Here is a 15217-nt window from a genome sequence, read left to right on the forward strand (position 1 = left end):
GGCCAACTTTAAGGTGATGTTAAATATTGATAGGAAGAATTTAAAATAAAAGGATGGTTTATTCACGCATCGTAAAAACTATCAGCAAGTTGCAATTTTCTTGAGAAGAAGTCAGAATGGCTGAATCATGGAAGTCTCCTGAATTAAAATAAGGCTAGTGCAAAGATATATGGATTTTACAAGTGAGTGAGACCTTCCCCTCATGTAGCATTTATATAATTAAGAAACTCAAGATAGTCAGGGCATAAATCTCCAGTCCCTGTGTAACTCATCCCACCTGCCACATGCTCATTCAGGATGCTGTGATTTACCTCCCTTGTGATGACCTTGGGTCGGGTGCGACGGAGATGCTGGAGGCGAGCGATTTCGCCTTTTGCCACATTTATATAATTAAGAAACATTGACTCAATGCAATGGAAAAATACAGGAGAAACAAGCGAGGAAATCACCTTTGAACCATTCATTTCAAGTATTACAATTGTCTTGGCAAGGCTACGTAGATTTCTACAGATGATTTGCCAAAGGGAACGTAGAGTTCAATTCTAGCATCTTTGATAGCATACGTTACAGCTGATAAAAACTCCTAATATCTTGATGAACAAATTGATCCAAACACTACATAAAATGCATCTTTTGCAAATTGAACATATCGAGTTTCCTCACAGGGCCTACTTTTGATGCACTGGGACTATATCAATGAAGTTTTAACAGCACTATCTGGGCTTTTGGAGTGAGAGGATCTTAGTCGCAATCTTAACAATAGCCTCCATCCGCATAGCCACCAAATGGGTTAGCTGCTCCTCTTGTGCTGACTGATCATTAGTGTCGCCATTCATATTATTGAGTTCTCCACTATTTGGTGACCAGGTTACCACAAAGGAGAAGGCAGGGTCATACTGATTTGGCACTTGGATAAGCTCTTTTCTACCACCTGTAGACTCTTTATCGACCATGATGCCTTTCACATGATCTGAAAAACAGGCTCTAAAGTTTTCCATGCACTTGCTCCCTGAATCAAGGCTCAAGTATATGAGGACCTCCCAGCATGCAAGGAACATTTTCTTGTTGATCTTTAACTTTTGTCGAGCAAGTGTTATTAGATTGGCTGGGGGGATAAAGCTGGGCTTGGAACTTAGCTTTGATAGATTCTCTTCCTTTAGCCGCAAAAGGACCGAGTCAATGGCTGGCTTTACTGGATCAAAGCCAAGCAAGCGGTTGGTGTCTATGCGGGTTCGAAGGTACTGAAGGTACTCCGAAGGATCTTCGACAGTCACATCATATACATTTTCAGATAATGCAACAGAATACACAGAGTCAAAGAGAAGTTGTCCATACCCTTGACCCTGGTATTGGGGCAATACTAAGATCTGACTAGGGAGAAAATGAGATGAATCAGCAAAAATATCCACAGCTAAATTGACAAGAACCATAAAGAATCACACCTGGCCAATTCGGAATCGGATGCTGTCAGGGTAATGGAAGAAACGATAAACAGTGGCAAAACCAAGCACATTGGTAACAATAGATATCCCTGAAGGATCTTGAACCTTCTTCACAGCTAAAAAGATATCCCAGTTTGGATCAGTTACTTTGATAGCACTGCCACCTAAAACAAAGAAAACAAATCCGCCACCAGAGATGTGAAATGGAAATAAGTTTAAATGAAGACCTTTTATATGACACAAAAATATCAAAGATACCATCGACAAGCATAAGCACAAGAGGAAACAATCGACTGTAAAGCAAACCAACAGCTGGGCTGTGCAGCTTCATCTGAACGACCTGCACAGAGCAAAACAAAGCAGAGATTACCTATCAAAACTAGAAATCAAGAAAACATATAGCAAGTGATTAACATTTGCTAGTAAACAAGGTACTTTACATTGATGAAGCCAGCGAAAGAGATTGAAAATGCATGTAGATGATGATAAATTCCAATAAGAACATTAGGCAAAATCATGTTTGTGGGAAATTTCTTAGGTTTTGTTTTCTAGCGTACTTGAATTGCATGTTGGAATATCTGACTGCTTATGACAAAATAGTAGCAAGCTGATTAATTTCTAGATAGACTTAAATCACTTGAGATTCAAATCGCTAACATACCTCAATGACTGAACCATCAGCATCGTTCAATAAGGAATTACAAGTAACACCAGCACCATCAGCAATAACACTACTGATATCCAGAATAAATGATATCAGAGTAAAAAAAAATATTACAAATTTAATGAAGTTAGAATAAAGAATAGTAGTGAGCAAGAAGTTCAAAGTCTACCTGATGTAATCTCTGTTTGTTGAAAATGATTGAAGGAATTGTTCTTTTGCAATCAATGATTCACCAAATATATCCTATCAGAAAAGACAAACATCCAATGTGCTAAAAAAAAATAGAATCCTACAAGGAATAATAGTTCCATGCAAGTGAAGATGACATACCCGAAGAGCTGGATTAAGATCAGTGATCCCTTTTCCACGCTGAAAAAAAAAATTATCATGTCCAAGTTTGGGATTAGTTTAGAAGATGAAAATACATATTGATAACTATAGGTCATATAAGTGTCAAGCCTCTGAAAAATAGACAAGAAACAAGCTAATTGCATGAAGAAAATTAGGTGAGTGTTAAAAAATGGAAATGAACTTCACAGCTGCTAAAATTCCTAGACCAAAGGGATGCACCATAAAAAATTGAAAAAGAACATGTCTTCGTTTGTTAACGAAGTAGCAATGAGCATAAACTTTTGTTCTACTGATGCAAGTGCTCAAACAAAAATATCCTTAATTGTGATAAACAAGAATAACAAACCACCATGACTTTAAAATTGACTACAAGGATTGGCCCATTATCAACTAATCTCTGGAATGCTCTCTACTCTCACTAGTTATTTTCAAATTATCATTTACCAGCATAAAAAGGGAACCTTTACGAAAACAATTAGTAATCTAGTAATCATAAAGAATATATAACCATAACAGCGAACAATATTTTTTATTTAGTAAGAATAAGAGAGAAGCATGCCACCATGAATAACAATATCTTGCATGGCATTGCAACTATATAATGGCACTTACGTCACTTTTATTCTCAAAAGTAACCTCAGCGTAAGCATGAAAAGACACCAAATTTAACCAAACATTAACCTGCAAAAGGGGGAGAACCTTTATTGTAAAACTTGCATATTAACAAAAAATTATATAATATTAATAAATAACAAAGAGAAATTTGAAGGTACATTTCGAACAATAGAAAGCTAAATTAGTATTTGAAAAGTGCTTGAACAAACACATTCATGAAACTCTGGTTGTTGCAATTGTTAGCTAGAAAAAAAAAATTAATCACTTTTTCATATTTTCCACAACGCAAAGATAGAAGATATGTAACTCCATGTTGATGTTTTTCTCAAAAAACAAAAAAAAAAAAAAAAAGTTGCAGAATTTCCTCTTCCATGACTATGACCACCTTATACTGCAATCAACTTTTCACTTCTTTTTCATATCCTGGAAAATTGACAATGCCATCCGCATAACTACATAAAAACAATCTAGCTAATTCTTAAGCACAAGATGTCAATAATAAAGCGAGCAAATTAAATTGTGGTATCAGTTGAGTGACAAATAGCATTAAGACACAACATCCATAGATGAGAGTTAAAAAAGATACCTTTCACTTCAGGGAAAAAAAAGAGCTAAAAGATAGCTTCAGAAGTAATGGTGCAAAGTACTAAAATAATTTAGAAAACTCATACGCAGTTTTGAAATAGGGATAACTGTATGATTTTATTTTATTTTTGGGAGAGGGGTTAACAGTCTACCTTTAAGTTCTTATAGCCATATATCTTCTCATCTACATTGAAAAATTGATTCAGATCAATTGGTTTGATGCACAAGCTGTCTGTTGCACCCACTTCATCTTTATTTTTTACTGCAGTCAATGAAGCATATGTAAATAACCTTTGATGGTGGTGAAAATTCCAAAGAAAATGATAGATAGGTGTTCAAAAGAACATAAGGTGTTTTCATTGCAGACAAGGAAAGCATATGTCAATAACCTATGACGGTGATGCAAATTCCAAGAAATGATAGAAAAGTGTTTAAAGAACATAAGTATTCTCAAAAATGATGCAAGCATGATTTTACTTGCCTCAAAAACTGCCATATTTACCCAGACAAAAGCCACTTCTTGTCCTAAGAGATGACATCATTCTTAAAAATCACATGCATGTTCTCTCCCTCAAACTTCATGGACCGGGAACATAAAATTCTTTCCATGATTTGCTTTTTGTAATTGAGATAGAGAGAAATTATATATTTTTTCTAATATATGATTTTATGAAACACATGTCAATATAAGTAAAAAAAATGAAAGATAAAAAAAAAAACATATTTCCCTTTATGTGCCTTTAAAGTTGCTTCGGCTCAATCTTTAAGCTCAAAAACTATTGATGACCTTTGCTACAATTTCTGCAAATGTTTCAACAAATCATTGAGTTACCTTACTAGGAAATATGGCACAGGATATACCTCAGATCAGTGCATGCTAGATCTGAGTATGATATGGAAGGTACGATAAGAGATTAAGCATCTCTACAGCTTTTATGTAAACTCTTTCCAAATTTACTGATCAAGAATCAGTCGCTAGTCACTTTCTTAGGGTGTCGAATATTGTAAGATGGCAACCCACAATCCCACATAACCTCCATATTGTCTCCTCATGGGTAGCATCTTGACTAACAGACTTCTGATTTTCTGAACACGATTTTAGGAAATGTTTGTTGAGCCCAAACAATAAGCCTGTTGATTAGGTAATTCCCCAACCAAGCTGTGGTTTCATCATGGACTCTTGGAATATTTTTTCAAGATTTTAAAGAATTAAATGCAAGGTGAAGACAATATAAGCAAAAATCCCTGGAGATTGTTGTTCTTGGGAGAGGGTGGACCTCTTTGTTCTCAGACAATGCATTCAGTGAATAAAATATTTGCAGACTTAAAAATTACACAAAAAAATTCAACAGCTAAATTTAAGTATATTTAGATGTATTTTCTATTACCAGCCATTTCAAGCCACCATGAAATTTGTGCTCGATATTTGGTCATTAAAACTTGTATTCAAGAATGAAAAAGATCCTTGACTCAAACAAAGAAAAGATTTCAAGCATGATACAAATGATATACACAAGATGAACTGGTAAAACAAAATTCAACACTCAAACTATTATTTCAGATTCTGAGGAGACTAGGGCAAACTCTGAAGTTGAATTTCCAAATGGACAATGAGAATCTTATACAGGTAACGATTAATTCAAATTCTCACTGGACAGAAAAAGAATAAACAATCAAACAGAAATATATCATTGAAAAGCTTGAATCTATCTATTATATAACAATCATCACCACCCAAGCTTACCTAAGGCAGGAGGCATCTTTCATTCAAACAAAATATATGACTAACAGGTTGCCACATGAAACTATTTGCATAATTGTACTACCTATTGTGAAATTCATATTATTCTTATAAGCTCGATTAACTTTGCATATGATTTAATGAATCTTCAATCTCTATAGTGTAAACTCACTTTATGATAGCCATCATGCCTCACTAAAAGATAAGAATCAAAATGCATAAACGACTAATTTGCTTCATGGAGAATCATCAATTCTTTTTCAGATTTAAAAATCAATTTTTATAAAAAGGAAAAAAAAAATCCCTTAAGAATTTCTCATGTTTTGCTCATTGTTAATGAATTGTACAAAACACAATGAAAATACAAAAATATTAAAAGATCAATCAGTAAAGGGTTTTAAATGATAATAAAAAGATAGATTTCACAAAATGCAACAATAGAACACAGTAAACACCACTCTAAACTTTAAATTGTTCATAATTCCAGGGAAATGTGATGTAAACAAACTGTATAGAAAAGGCAATAACATAGCAGAATCTTACCGAGGAAAATCTTAATACACTCTTCTGGCTCAACTCCAGGATCTGCAGTGTTAGAAATTTTTTTAAAAAAATATCATGGAATAGCCCCATAGGAAGATAGTAATTATGAGAGTGCAAATGGTTAGAAAAAAGCAGAACAGCACACATTTTCAGTCAAGGATATTGTTGCAACTAGAATATCAGGCTATATTATTGGACATAAGAATCCCTCATATTCTACTAAGTTTGATCCTCTATGAACCTTCAGTTCCAGTATGGAATTAGTACAAGTTCGCATGGCAAAATCATGGTACTCCTGTTGTGAATCTTGTAGTAACGCATTATTATTGTGCAATCAGCAAGGTCAACTAAGCACCAGAAGAAAATAAAAAGGCAAAAAAAACATTTTCTTGAATCATAAAGGTAAACTAGCATTCATAAATAAAAATAGCTGCATCCAACCAGCACATGTATCACAAAAAAAAATGAGATGGAAAATGCACACTCTTACAAGAAAAGTACGGAGTGAAAGCTTCAAGCTGTTAATGGACACATTTAGAAACGGGCACGAAATAACAGAATTAAAGACTTGCAGTTGTAAATAACGACAACAGAAAACAAAAACTAATATTTTTTATAAAATATTACCAATCTCTGCGAAACCAACGCGCTTGCGCTTCTTGGGTTCAGCCGAACTGTCGCTGCCTTTATGTTTCAGCGGCATCCTTCTTCGTCGGAAGCCTGAGTGTAAGTGAGTCCCGGATCAAGTAGGGAGAAGCAGTGGAAGCCTAAGAACTTGGGGAGCGAGGAGGAAGAAAACTTATGAAGAGCAGCGTGCCTAGGGTTTTTGAGCGACAAGAAAAAAGAGGGGGAAATGAAGAAGTTAAGCGGGAAACGGGAGCGGCATTTTATAGGCGCTGGGACCATCGGAGGCAAGTAAATAGGCCGGACGAAGCGGCCCATTAATCACCAGCCCAAATAAAAAGCCTGCTTCTTGAGCACCTGCTAGTTTACTTGGATGGACGTTTACTTGGCTGGATGAACAATAGCATACAAATTGAGGGCCAAGGGCCAAGGATTATGGTAATTTTTTTTTTCACTCTTCCAATCACTCTAATTTTTCAATTTAAACAAAGGGAAATATATGATTTTTTATAAATAATTACTAAATCATTTTCTAAATTTTTAATTGTGTCATATATTTCTTTTGTTTGTGCTCTTCCAATCACTCTAATTTTATAATTAGTTTTTTATATAGTGTACCGAGTGTGGAGCCTATTCATTCCGTTTAATTAGTTTAACTTTATTTGATTATTTAAAAATATATATTTTAAAATTTACTTGGTTATTAATGAATTAAATAATATGTGTTCAATTTATTCATTCCGTTCATTTAGTTATTTATATTTATTTATTTAATTAACCTAAATATACATGTTAAACAGACACAAATAAGTATTTACCGAATTTAATATCGAATTTACTCGAAAACACTTACTTCACTTGCAACCCTTCTTCAACCTCATCACTAAATGTCACTTTCTCCTCCTCCTCCTCCTCCTCCTCCTCTTTCGTCTCTCAATGATGTTACGATAGGGCATTTAGATTATCATCTAGGTACCCACGATTCAATCCCTAATTATGACATATTTATAAAAAAAAAATTCTCCAAATGAGTGCACAACCAAAGTATGTTAAACTTTTGTACTAACTGTTGAATGTACTTCCTGATTTATCTGATGTCCAATAAAAAATTTTCGTTAGACTGAAATCAGCCATCCTAAATATCCTAAATATAATCCATAAGAGTAATTAAAATTATTAAAGTACAACGTCCATTGGCTGGCAAGGAGGAGATATATGTCCCTAAGCATATAATCGTTTATCCTCGTTGTCGAGTTCCAAACATATCACATGTATATAAATATGTATACAAAATAGGAAAAGGACACTTAGAGGAGAGAAAGCTTTAGAAGACCCCTTGAACTTCACTTAGGATTAACGTTCGAAATGAAATGAAATGAAATGAAGTGAAGAGGGATTTTTAATTTAAAATTAATTATTGAAACTAAACCGGTCAAAACACATGTGCAAGCACGTGCCTCCATTCAAACAAAAAATCATATGCTAAAAAATCTATAGCATATGGTAGTTATGATCATTGCAAATGTTGAATATAAGTATTAGAGATAAATATTACAAAATAAATAATGTCTATATAAAAAATAGAAATAATTTTATAATCTCAATTAATTTTATTGATTATATATGGAGTAATATAGGTATGGTCCCACGGAAGTTTATTATCAATCGCCAGGGTCGGAAAGTATTGAGTATACGGCAGATATAATTCTTATCATGCTTGCTCATTCAGTCATTTGGAGAAAAAAATTATATAAATACGTCATAGCTGGGGATCGAACTGCTTCATTGACTATCTATAGGATGACTGATCCGGTCCCACGGAAGTTTTCCACCAGCCGCTAGAGTAAATTGAGAAATGCACGCGCAGTGGCGTAGCTAGAATTTGCATTCGCAGGAGGAGGGGGGACGAATTCAAGCTGACCACGACACACTATTGAGGTCACGCCCAACTTCACCACCTCGCTGCGAGGCTATGGTCAAAGCGAGACCTCACTGTAAGGCCATCGCCATGTAGTCACTAAGAGAGGAGAGGGAACGGGAGAAGATCATACATACCGACGAGACGCATACTAGTGTCAGAGATCAAAGAGGAGAGGAGAAGAGCATGCCAGAGATCGGAGAGAATGTCGATAAGAGAGAGAGATTTTAGGGTGCTGGGAAAAAAATCGAGAATAAAAACCTTAATTAGAGAGTTAATTAGTGATGGAAACTTAATCGAGTTGCTAAAATAGCGACGAAAACTTATTTTGTTGCTAAAATAGCGAGGGAATTAAGTTTTCGTAGCTAATTAAATAGGTTAAATAGGTATAGAGATGAAATCGATAATGAAATTTAATTTTTGTCGCTAAATTACTGACCATAATTTATTTCGATCGCTAATTAGTGACGAAAATTAAATTCTGTTGTTAATTGCATATATTCTTGTAGTGAATTATACGATGAGACGCAATAAATGATATGATTTAATTGATCAAATTTTAAACGATCGTCAATGAAATTGATCACCTTCATATAACAAATCAAACATTAAATACATAGAAAATCTCAATATCTATAAATATTTGGCATACTTAACTAGCAAATAAAATTATAAATATATGAAAATTTAACACTATATGTTTTTCCAACACTTAAATTCGTAATCGAAAGAGATAAAACAAGAAAATTTTACCTCAATCAAAACGCGTTTGTTGTGAAGTGTCGACAAAGCGACGACGACAACACTGGCAGCAAATGACAGCGGTTCTGGTGATAGCAACGTGGATGGCAACAACATCAATGTGCGGCGAAGGATTTTGAGGGTAAAATTAAGGTTAGAGAAAGAATAATAAAAGGATTATGAGAGGAAGAAGACCACGGGAGAGAAAAAATGAGAGGGGATTAGAAGGAGGAAGAAAACACAGGAGGGGAGAGGAGTACAGGCAATGGGAGAGAAAAAAATATTAAGAGGAAAAAAAAAATTGGCAAGAAAGAGATAAAAAAAAAGGTTTGGGTTCTTGTTTGTTTTAATTGAATATCTTGTGAAAAATTCTTAAATTTTTTAGAATTTATAATTGAATGCTTTTTTTTTAAAAATTACTGTCTTATTTTTCCCAAAATTTCAGGGGGACGGTCGCCTTTCGGCCCCCATGTAGCTATGCTCCTATGCACGCAGCGGTCATCCCAGTATTTTTTAGTTACGGCTCCTATCTAGAAAAAAAATTATATATATATATATAGAGAGAGAGAGAGATTTTATTGGGGGATGATAAAAGTATCGGTAAAGCAGAGAAAAATCCCCAATGATAACTTAAATTTTGCATGCAATCTCCACTCATAAAAAACTTTGTTTCCACTCCCTCATGCAAAATTTTATTTGTTTCTACTCCTTCATGCAAATATTGTGACCTAATTGTCTCTCAGATTTTTAGGTACAAAAGATTCAAAAATGAGTATAATTCATTTTAAATTCAACACTTCACATTAGAATCGAGTATATTTTCTATTAAATTAAGTATATTTTTTTTTCCTATTTTAATATAATTCTCTTAAATTCAGCACCATGTAAAAAGAAAATCTAGTATATTTTCTAGTATCATTTAAAGAAAATATAGTATATTTTCTATCTAATTGGGTATCGTTTAAAGAAAATCTAGTATATTCGAGTATATTTTCTATTAAAATTGCCCTTCATATTTTTTAGGTATAAATAGTCTAAAAATGAGTATAATTGTTATTAAATTCAACATTTTAAACTAGAATTGAGTACATTTTCTATTTAATTGAGTACGATTTTTTTTCTATTTAATATAATTCCTCCTAAATTGTACCATTTGAAAAAAAATCTAGTATATTTTTTATCCAATTGAGTATCATTTAAAGAAACTCTAGTATATTTTCTATCAAATTGAGCACCATTTAAAGAAAATCTAGTATATTTTCAATCTAATTGAGGTGGAAAAAAAATCATACTCAATTTGATAGAAAATATACTAGATTCTAGTTTAATGTATTGAATTTAAGAGGATTTATACTCATTTTTAGATTTTTTATACTTAAAATATTAAGGATAATTAGGTAAGTATATTAGATTAGGGAGTAAAAAAAAAAAAAAAATTCTAATGAGAAATACATGTAAAATTTTATTTGTTAATGAGACCTGCATACAAATTTTACCTAAAAGTATATTAATTACTGGGATGTGATATCTCAACGTAAAAATCATGCACGTGAACAGCGAGAAGAAAGAGACAGAGCCGGTCAATCTCAAAAATATTAAATTTCAATTATTATTTTTTAATTATTAGAACATTTTAATTACCTTAAATAAAAATCTTAAATATTTATAAGATATACCGGTTTGCCTGCTCCGCCGCAAACAGTCCCCGTGCAAGCCGATACGACATATTCGATCCGATGGTGACGGACTTAAATGAGTGTGTGTCGTGATGTGGCAAACGCTCACATGGAAAGAGGTTGGATACAGCCAATATCCAGCTGTACTCGAGTGGGCCCCTTTCCACCCCTCTCCCCATTATTTATTTTTATTTTAAAAATAAATAAATAAATAAATAATGAATAGGTATGTATTTAATTTAATTATATATATATATATTTTTTTAATTTTCTCTTCGTTTTATATGAGCAACGAGTGAGCGACGAGTCGAGCGACGAGATCGATGGAGCCTTGCCGGTTTGTTCGGCTCATCGTCGAGTCGCTGGTTCTCAAGCTTCCGGCCGTGGCCAAACCGGCGGGTCCAGGCGTGCACCCCTCCGCCACCCCCTGTTTCTGCACGCTCCACCTCGAGCACGGCCCCTCCGCCGCGGTCAGGAGTACCGTTCCCCTCCCTGTCTCCGCCGACCCCACCTCCTCCACCAGTCTCATCGAGGCCCCGGCGATGCCCGCCGTCGCGGAGCCGGTCGTCATCAGCCTCGACCCGGAAACCGTGCAGCGGCTCGCGGGCCGGCGTTCCGGCGCCAGCCTCATCGTCGCGGTCTACGTGGGCCGGGCTGGCGGCCGCGCGTGCGGGCTCGCGTCGGGCCGGCTGCTGGGGCGCGTCCGCGTGGCGGTCGACCTGGAGGCGGCGCCGGCGCGGCCGACGGTGGTGCAGAGCGGCTGGGTCAGCGTGGGGACGGGGAGAACTGCCGCGCGCCTCCATCTCGTGGTGCGGTCCGAGCCGGACCCGCGGTTCGTGTTCCAGTTCGGCGGCGAACCAGAGTGCAGCCCGGTAGTGTACCAGGTTCAGGGAACCGGCGGCGGAGGCCACAGCGGCCGCAATCTGCAGCCGGTCTTCAGCTGCCGCTTCTCGGTCGAGCGTCGGCGGAGCACCAGATCCCTGTCTCTGTACGTAGTTAATTAATTATTACTTTTTTCTGTTCCAATTAAAAAATTTAGAAAAATAAAAAGATTATTCTTTTAAAAAAAATAAAGTGCAAAAAGAAAGATTCGAAATTAAGGAATGTTGAGAAAAATGATTATGATGCGTCCAAAATTTGTACTTGATTTCGCTTTGCTTGCGCGGTTGGAAAAGGTCCAATTGGATACCTGTCTAATTGGACTATGAAATCCATCATATCTTACTTTTTTATTTATTATTTATTATTTATTATTTATTATTATTATTTTTAAAATTAAAAGGGCGTTGTTCTATGTTAAACAACTTTAAAGGACAGTCCTCTCTGTTTTGTTTTTCAAATTATATCGATTTTAACATTTTTTTTTATATGAATTTTAGTTAAAATTATTTTTTGTTTGAGCCGTTTTTAGAATTTTGAAAATTAAAAATAATGAGTTTAATTACGTGCGCAGCAGATCTCTGGCGTCGACTGTCTCGCGCAGCGACAGCATCCGAAGCTGGTTCGCCGGCGGCGAGAGGGAGCATCAGCGGCGGCGGGAGCAGCGCAAGGGGTGGACGGTGACGATCCACGACCTCTCCGGATCGCCGGTAGCTGCAGCGTCGATGGTGACGCCCTTCGTGCCCTCCCCGGGCTCCGACCGCGTCTCGCGCTCCAACCCCGGGGCCTGGCTCATCCTCTGCGCCGTCGGGACCTCCGGCACCGCCGACTCGGCGGCCACCAACTGGAAACCGTGGGGCCGCCTCGAAGCCTGGCGCGAGCGCGGGCCCGCCGACGGCGGCGCTCTCGGATACCGCTTCCAGCTGGTGCCGGACGCCGCGGGCGCCGACGTGCCCATCGCTGAGTCCTCGATCGGCGCCCGCAAGGGCGGCCAGTTCCGCATCGACGTCACCGCCGACATGGCTGGCGCTGCCGCCGGCTTCGTGATGGGTTCCACCGTCGAGGGCGAACGAAAGCCGAGCAAGCCGACGGTGCAAGTCGGCGTGCAGCACGTCTCGTGCATGGCTGACGTCGCCCTCTTCATCGCGCTCTCCGCCGCGGTCGATCTGAGCATGGACGCGTGCCGCCTCTTCTCGCAGAAGCTGCGGAAAGAGTTGTGCAAGGACCAACAAGACTCCGGCCTTTAATCCCCTCCGACATTTCATCGAACACTTGTCCTGCAAACCGACGCAAGGCTCTAAAGAAGGAACAATCCTCGGCTCCTTGAGTGTGATTCATTTTTGTCCACATTTTAATTCTTTGATTTGATTTGTACATCGATGTTTGTTAAATCTTGAAAGAGTTTTTGCGTGATGGCGTCCTCTTTAGCACCCCATTAAGACTCGAGGTTCTACGAATCAACCTGCTTTAACAGACATCGACGTCCCTCCAACAGTTAAATCAGCACCGGACTAATGGTCAATTTACTTAATTTAATTGAGATGATGTTCTTGTTTGAAAGTCGTGAGAGACAGATTGTCAATGAGATTTGAACCGGAAATCAAGAGGAAAAAGGGGATAAGCTAGACTTCCAAAGAAGATTGAGAGCTGTCCCATCGCTGGAAGAGCCTATGAAGAGTAAAAGAGCAAGGAAAGGAGTTAAAACGTAGATCAGATTATCTTAGATTTTCACTTCGATTCTTAAGTCAATTTTCAGCTATGCCCTAAATGGAGAAGACAAATAATATTGAAGAATAATGAAAAATGAATGTATATAGCAAGAAGTATCCAGTGTATACCTTGACTCATAGGGCAGGACTTTTTAGAGCATTCACAGTAATTAGGGATATTTCTTTCAAGTATTTGTGATTCCACTTCACATCACTCTTCAAATATCATACTATTTAAATATCCTAAATATAATCATTAAATATCTCACCAATTAAATATTTATAGGTCACACTAATCAAATATCCACTCTTAAATATCCCAACTCCACAACATATATCTCACCAACCAAATATTTATGGGTCCTACGATCATTTTATCAACTTACATTTAATTTTAAGAAAAATGTAATATAAGACATACAAATTTAAGAAAAATACTACTTTATACCAATATAAATATTTTATAAATTTAAAATTAAAATACATAGGTACAAACAATATTAAAATAATAAAACACATCACGATAAATCATAGAAATTACAAACTACAATTAATAAAATAAACAAGGAGCGAATAATAAATCATAGAAATTAACTACATATTTAATTTTTTTCTTCAACTGCTTATATATCGCGAGATGATTTTGAAGTTGAATATCTGTCATGCCTTGTGTGTCCATTACGAGGAGTTGATGTGCTTGGATGAATTGATCCACTTTCTTATTGTTATTATACTCTTCTAAAAGTACCATTGATTGTTGCACAACCTGATTCAATTCATCAATTAGGTTTACTCTTTCTTAGTATTTTATCTCTGCTGCCTTTTGTCCCATTGGATGAGATCGTCTAAGTACCCCGTAGTAGTTTTGATGTGATCAACCAAGTCAGGTTATGTCATGTTATTTTTAACTCCTGTGTCTAAGTGTGCAAGAATTTATGAACACAAGAAGTCGAGCGACAGACGCAGCTAGCGAGAAGGATAGCACGGGAGAGAGCCGACGGGGTCGGTGCATCGGAGGGACGAGGTGCTGCGGAAGAGTACTCGGGCGGATGAGAAGGAGACGCGCGATGTTTCCAAGGGACGAGAAGCGGGAGCTGAAGATTGCTCGAAGTTCGGAAGTTGGGTTCGGGTGGGTCTTATTCCGGATGGCCGAGATCACCCAAGCGAGCGGAGCTGGAGCGGAAGACCCGAACCAGGACAAGCAGAACCGGAGCGGAAGACTGGGACCGAAAGTCAACAGGATGTTGACTTTCTTGGTCCGGGTGTCCAGACCGAAAATTTTAGTCATTCACAATGTGTCACGTTGCGTCACGACAGGGATATAATTTTATCCCCCTCCAGGTGCCCCAACCAGGGCTATAAATACAGCTATGATCCCAGAGGTTCTAAATAACACTTGTGATTCATTCTAGTTTTATTTTGTTCTGTAATTGAGTGTTTCAACTGCTGTAAGAGGCTTCTCCGCTTAAAAGAGATTGTTTACTGAGCTCCAACTTCTTTGATTAACAACTTCCCCGATTCTAACCAAGTAACCCTTTCGTGCCTTTTATTTTTTAGTCATTTATTTTGTTTATGCAAGTGTTGATAGTTTTTAAGCTATAAAGATCGAGAAAAGTTCATTTTAATTTTGCAGGGCTATTCACCCCCCTCTAACCGACCGCCAACGATCTAACTATTGGTATCAGAGTGGGGTTCGCTTCAAGATGACTAACTGTCGAACGAAGCACAC

At 37.1% G+C, this 15217-nt stretch overlaps 2 protein-coding genes across 3 annotated transcripts; one reads left to right on the forward strand and one right to left on the reverse strand.

The window, feature by feature from the left end:
• Positions 1 to 422: 422 nt before the first annotated feature.
• On the reverse strand, positions 423 to 6794 carry LOC122047799 (probable histone acetyltransferase type B catalytic subunit). The gene is made up of 10 exons (XM_042609275.1): positions 6569 to 6794; positions 5942 to 5983; positions 3810 to 3919; positions 3070 to 3138; positions 2437 to 2475; positions 2276 to 2349; positions 2104 to 2176; positions 1701 to 1782; positions 1443 to 1606; positions 423 to 1367 (listed from the first exon to the last, which is right to left on the reverse strand). Exons 1-10 carry the CDS (start codon positions 6642 to 6644, stop codon positions 714 to 716), a joined length of 1383 nt encoding a protein of 460 aa, XP_042465209.1. The 5' UTR covers positions 6645 to 6794; the 3' UTR covers positions 423 to 713.
• Positions 6795 to 11215: 4421 nt separating this feature from the next.
• Positions 11216 to 13186, forward strand: LOC122049662. Of its 2 annotated transcripts, none has more exons than XM_042611020.1 (2): positions 11216 to 11888; positions 12354 to 13186. In XM_042611020.1, the coding sequence occupies exons 1-2, from the start codon at positions 11224 to 11226 to the stop codon at positions 13024 to 13026; spliced, it is 1338 nt and encodes a 445-aa protein (XP_042466954.1). In that variant the 5' UTR covers positions 11216 to 11223; the 3' UTR covers positions 13027 to 13186. The 2 variants fall into 2 exon arrangements, with proteins under 2 accessions (XP_042466954.1, XP_042466955.1); XM_042611021.1 differs by having other exon boundaries at positions 12357 to 13186.
• The last annotated feature ends 2031 nt before the right edge of the window (positions 13187 to 15217 follow it).

The sequence above is a fragment of the Zingiber officinale genome, chromosome 2B, assembly GCF_018446385.1.
Source record: "Zingiber officinale cultivar Zhangliang chromosome 2B, Zo_v1.1, whole genome shotgun sequence".
NCBI lineage: Eukaryota > Viridiplantae > Streptophyta > Magnoliopsida > Zingiberales > Zingiberaceae > Zingiber > Zingiber officinale.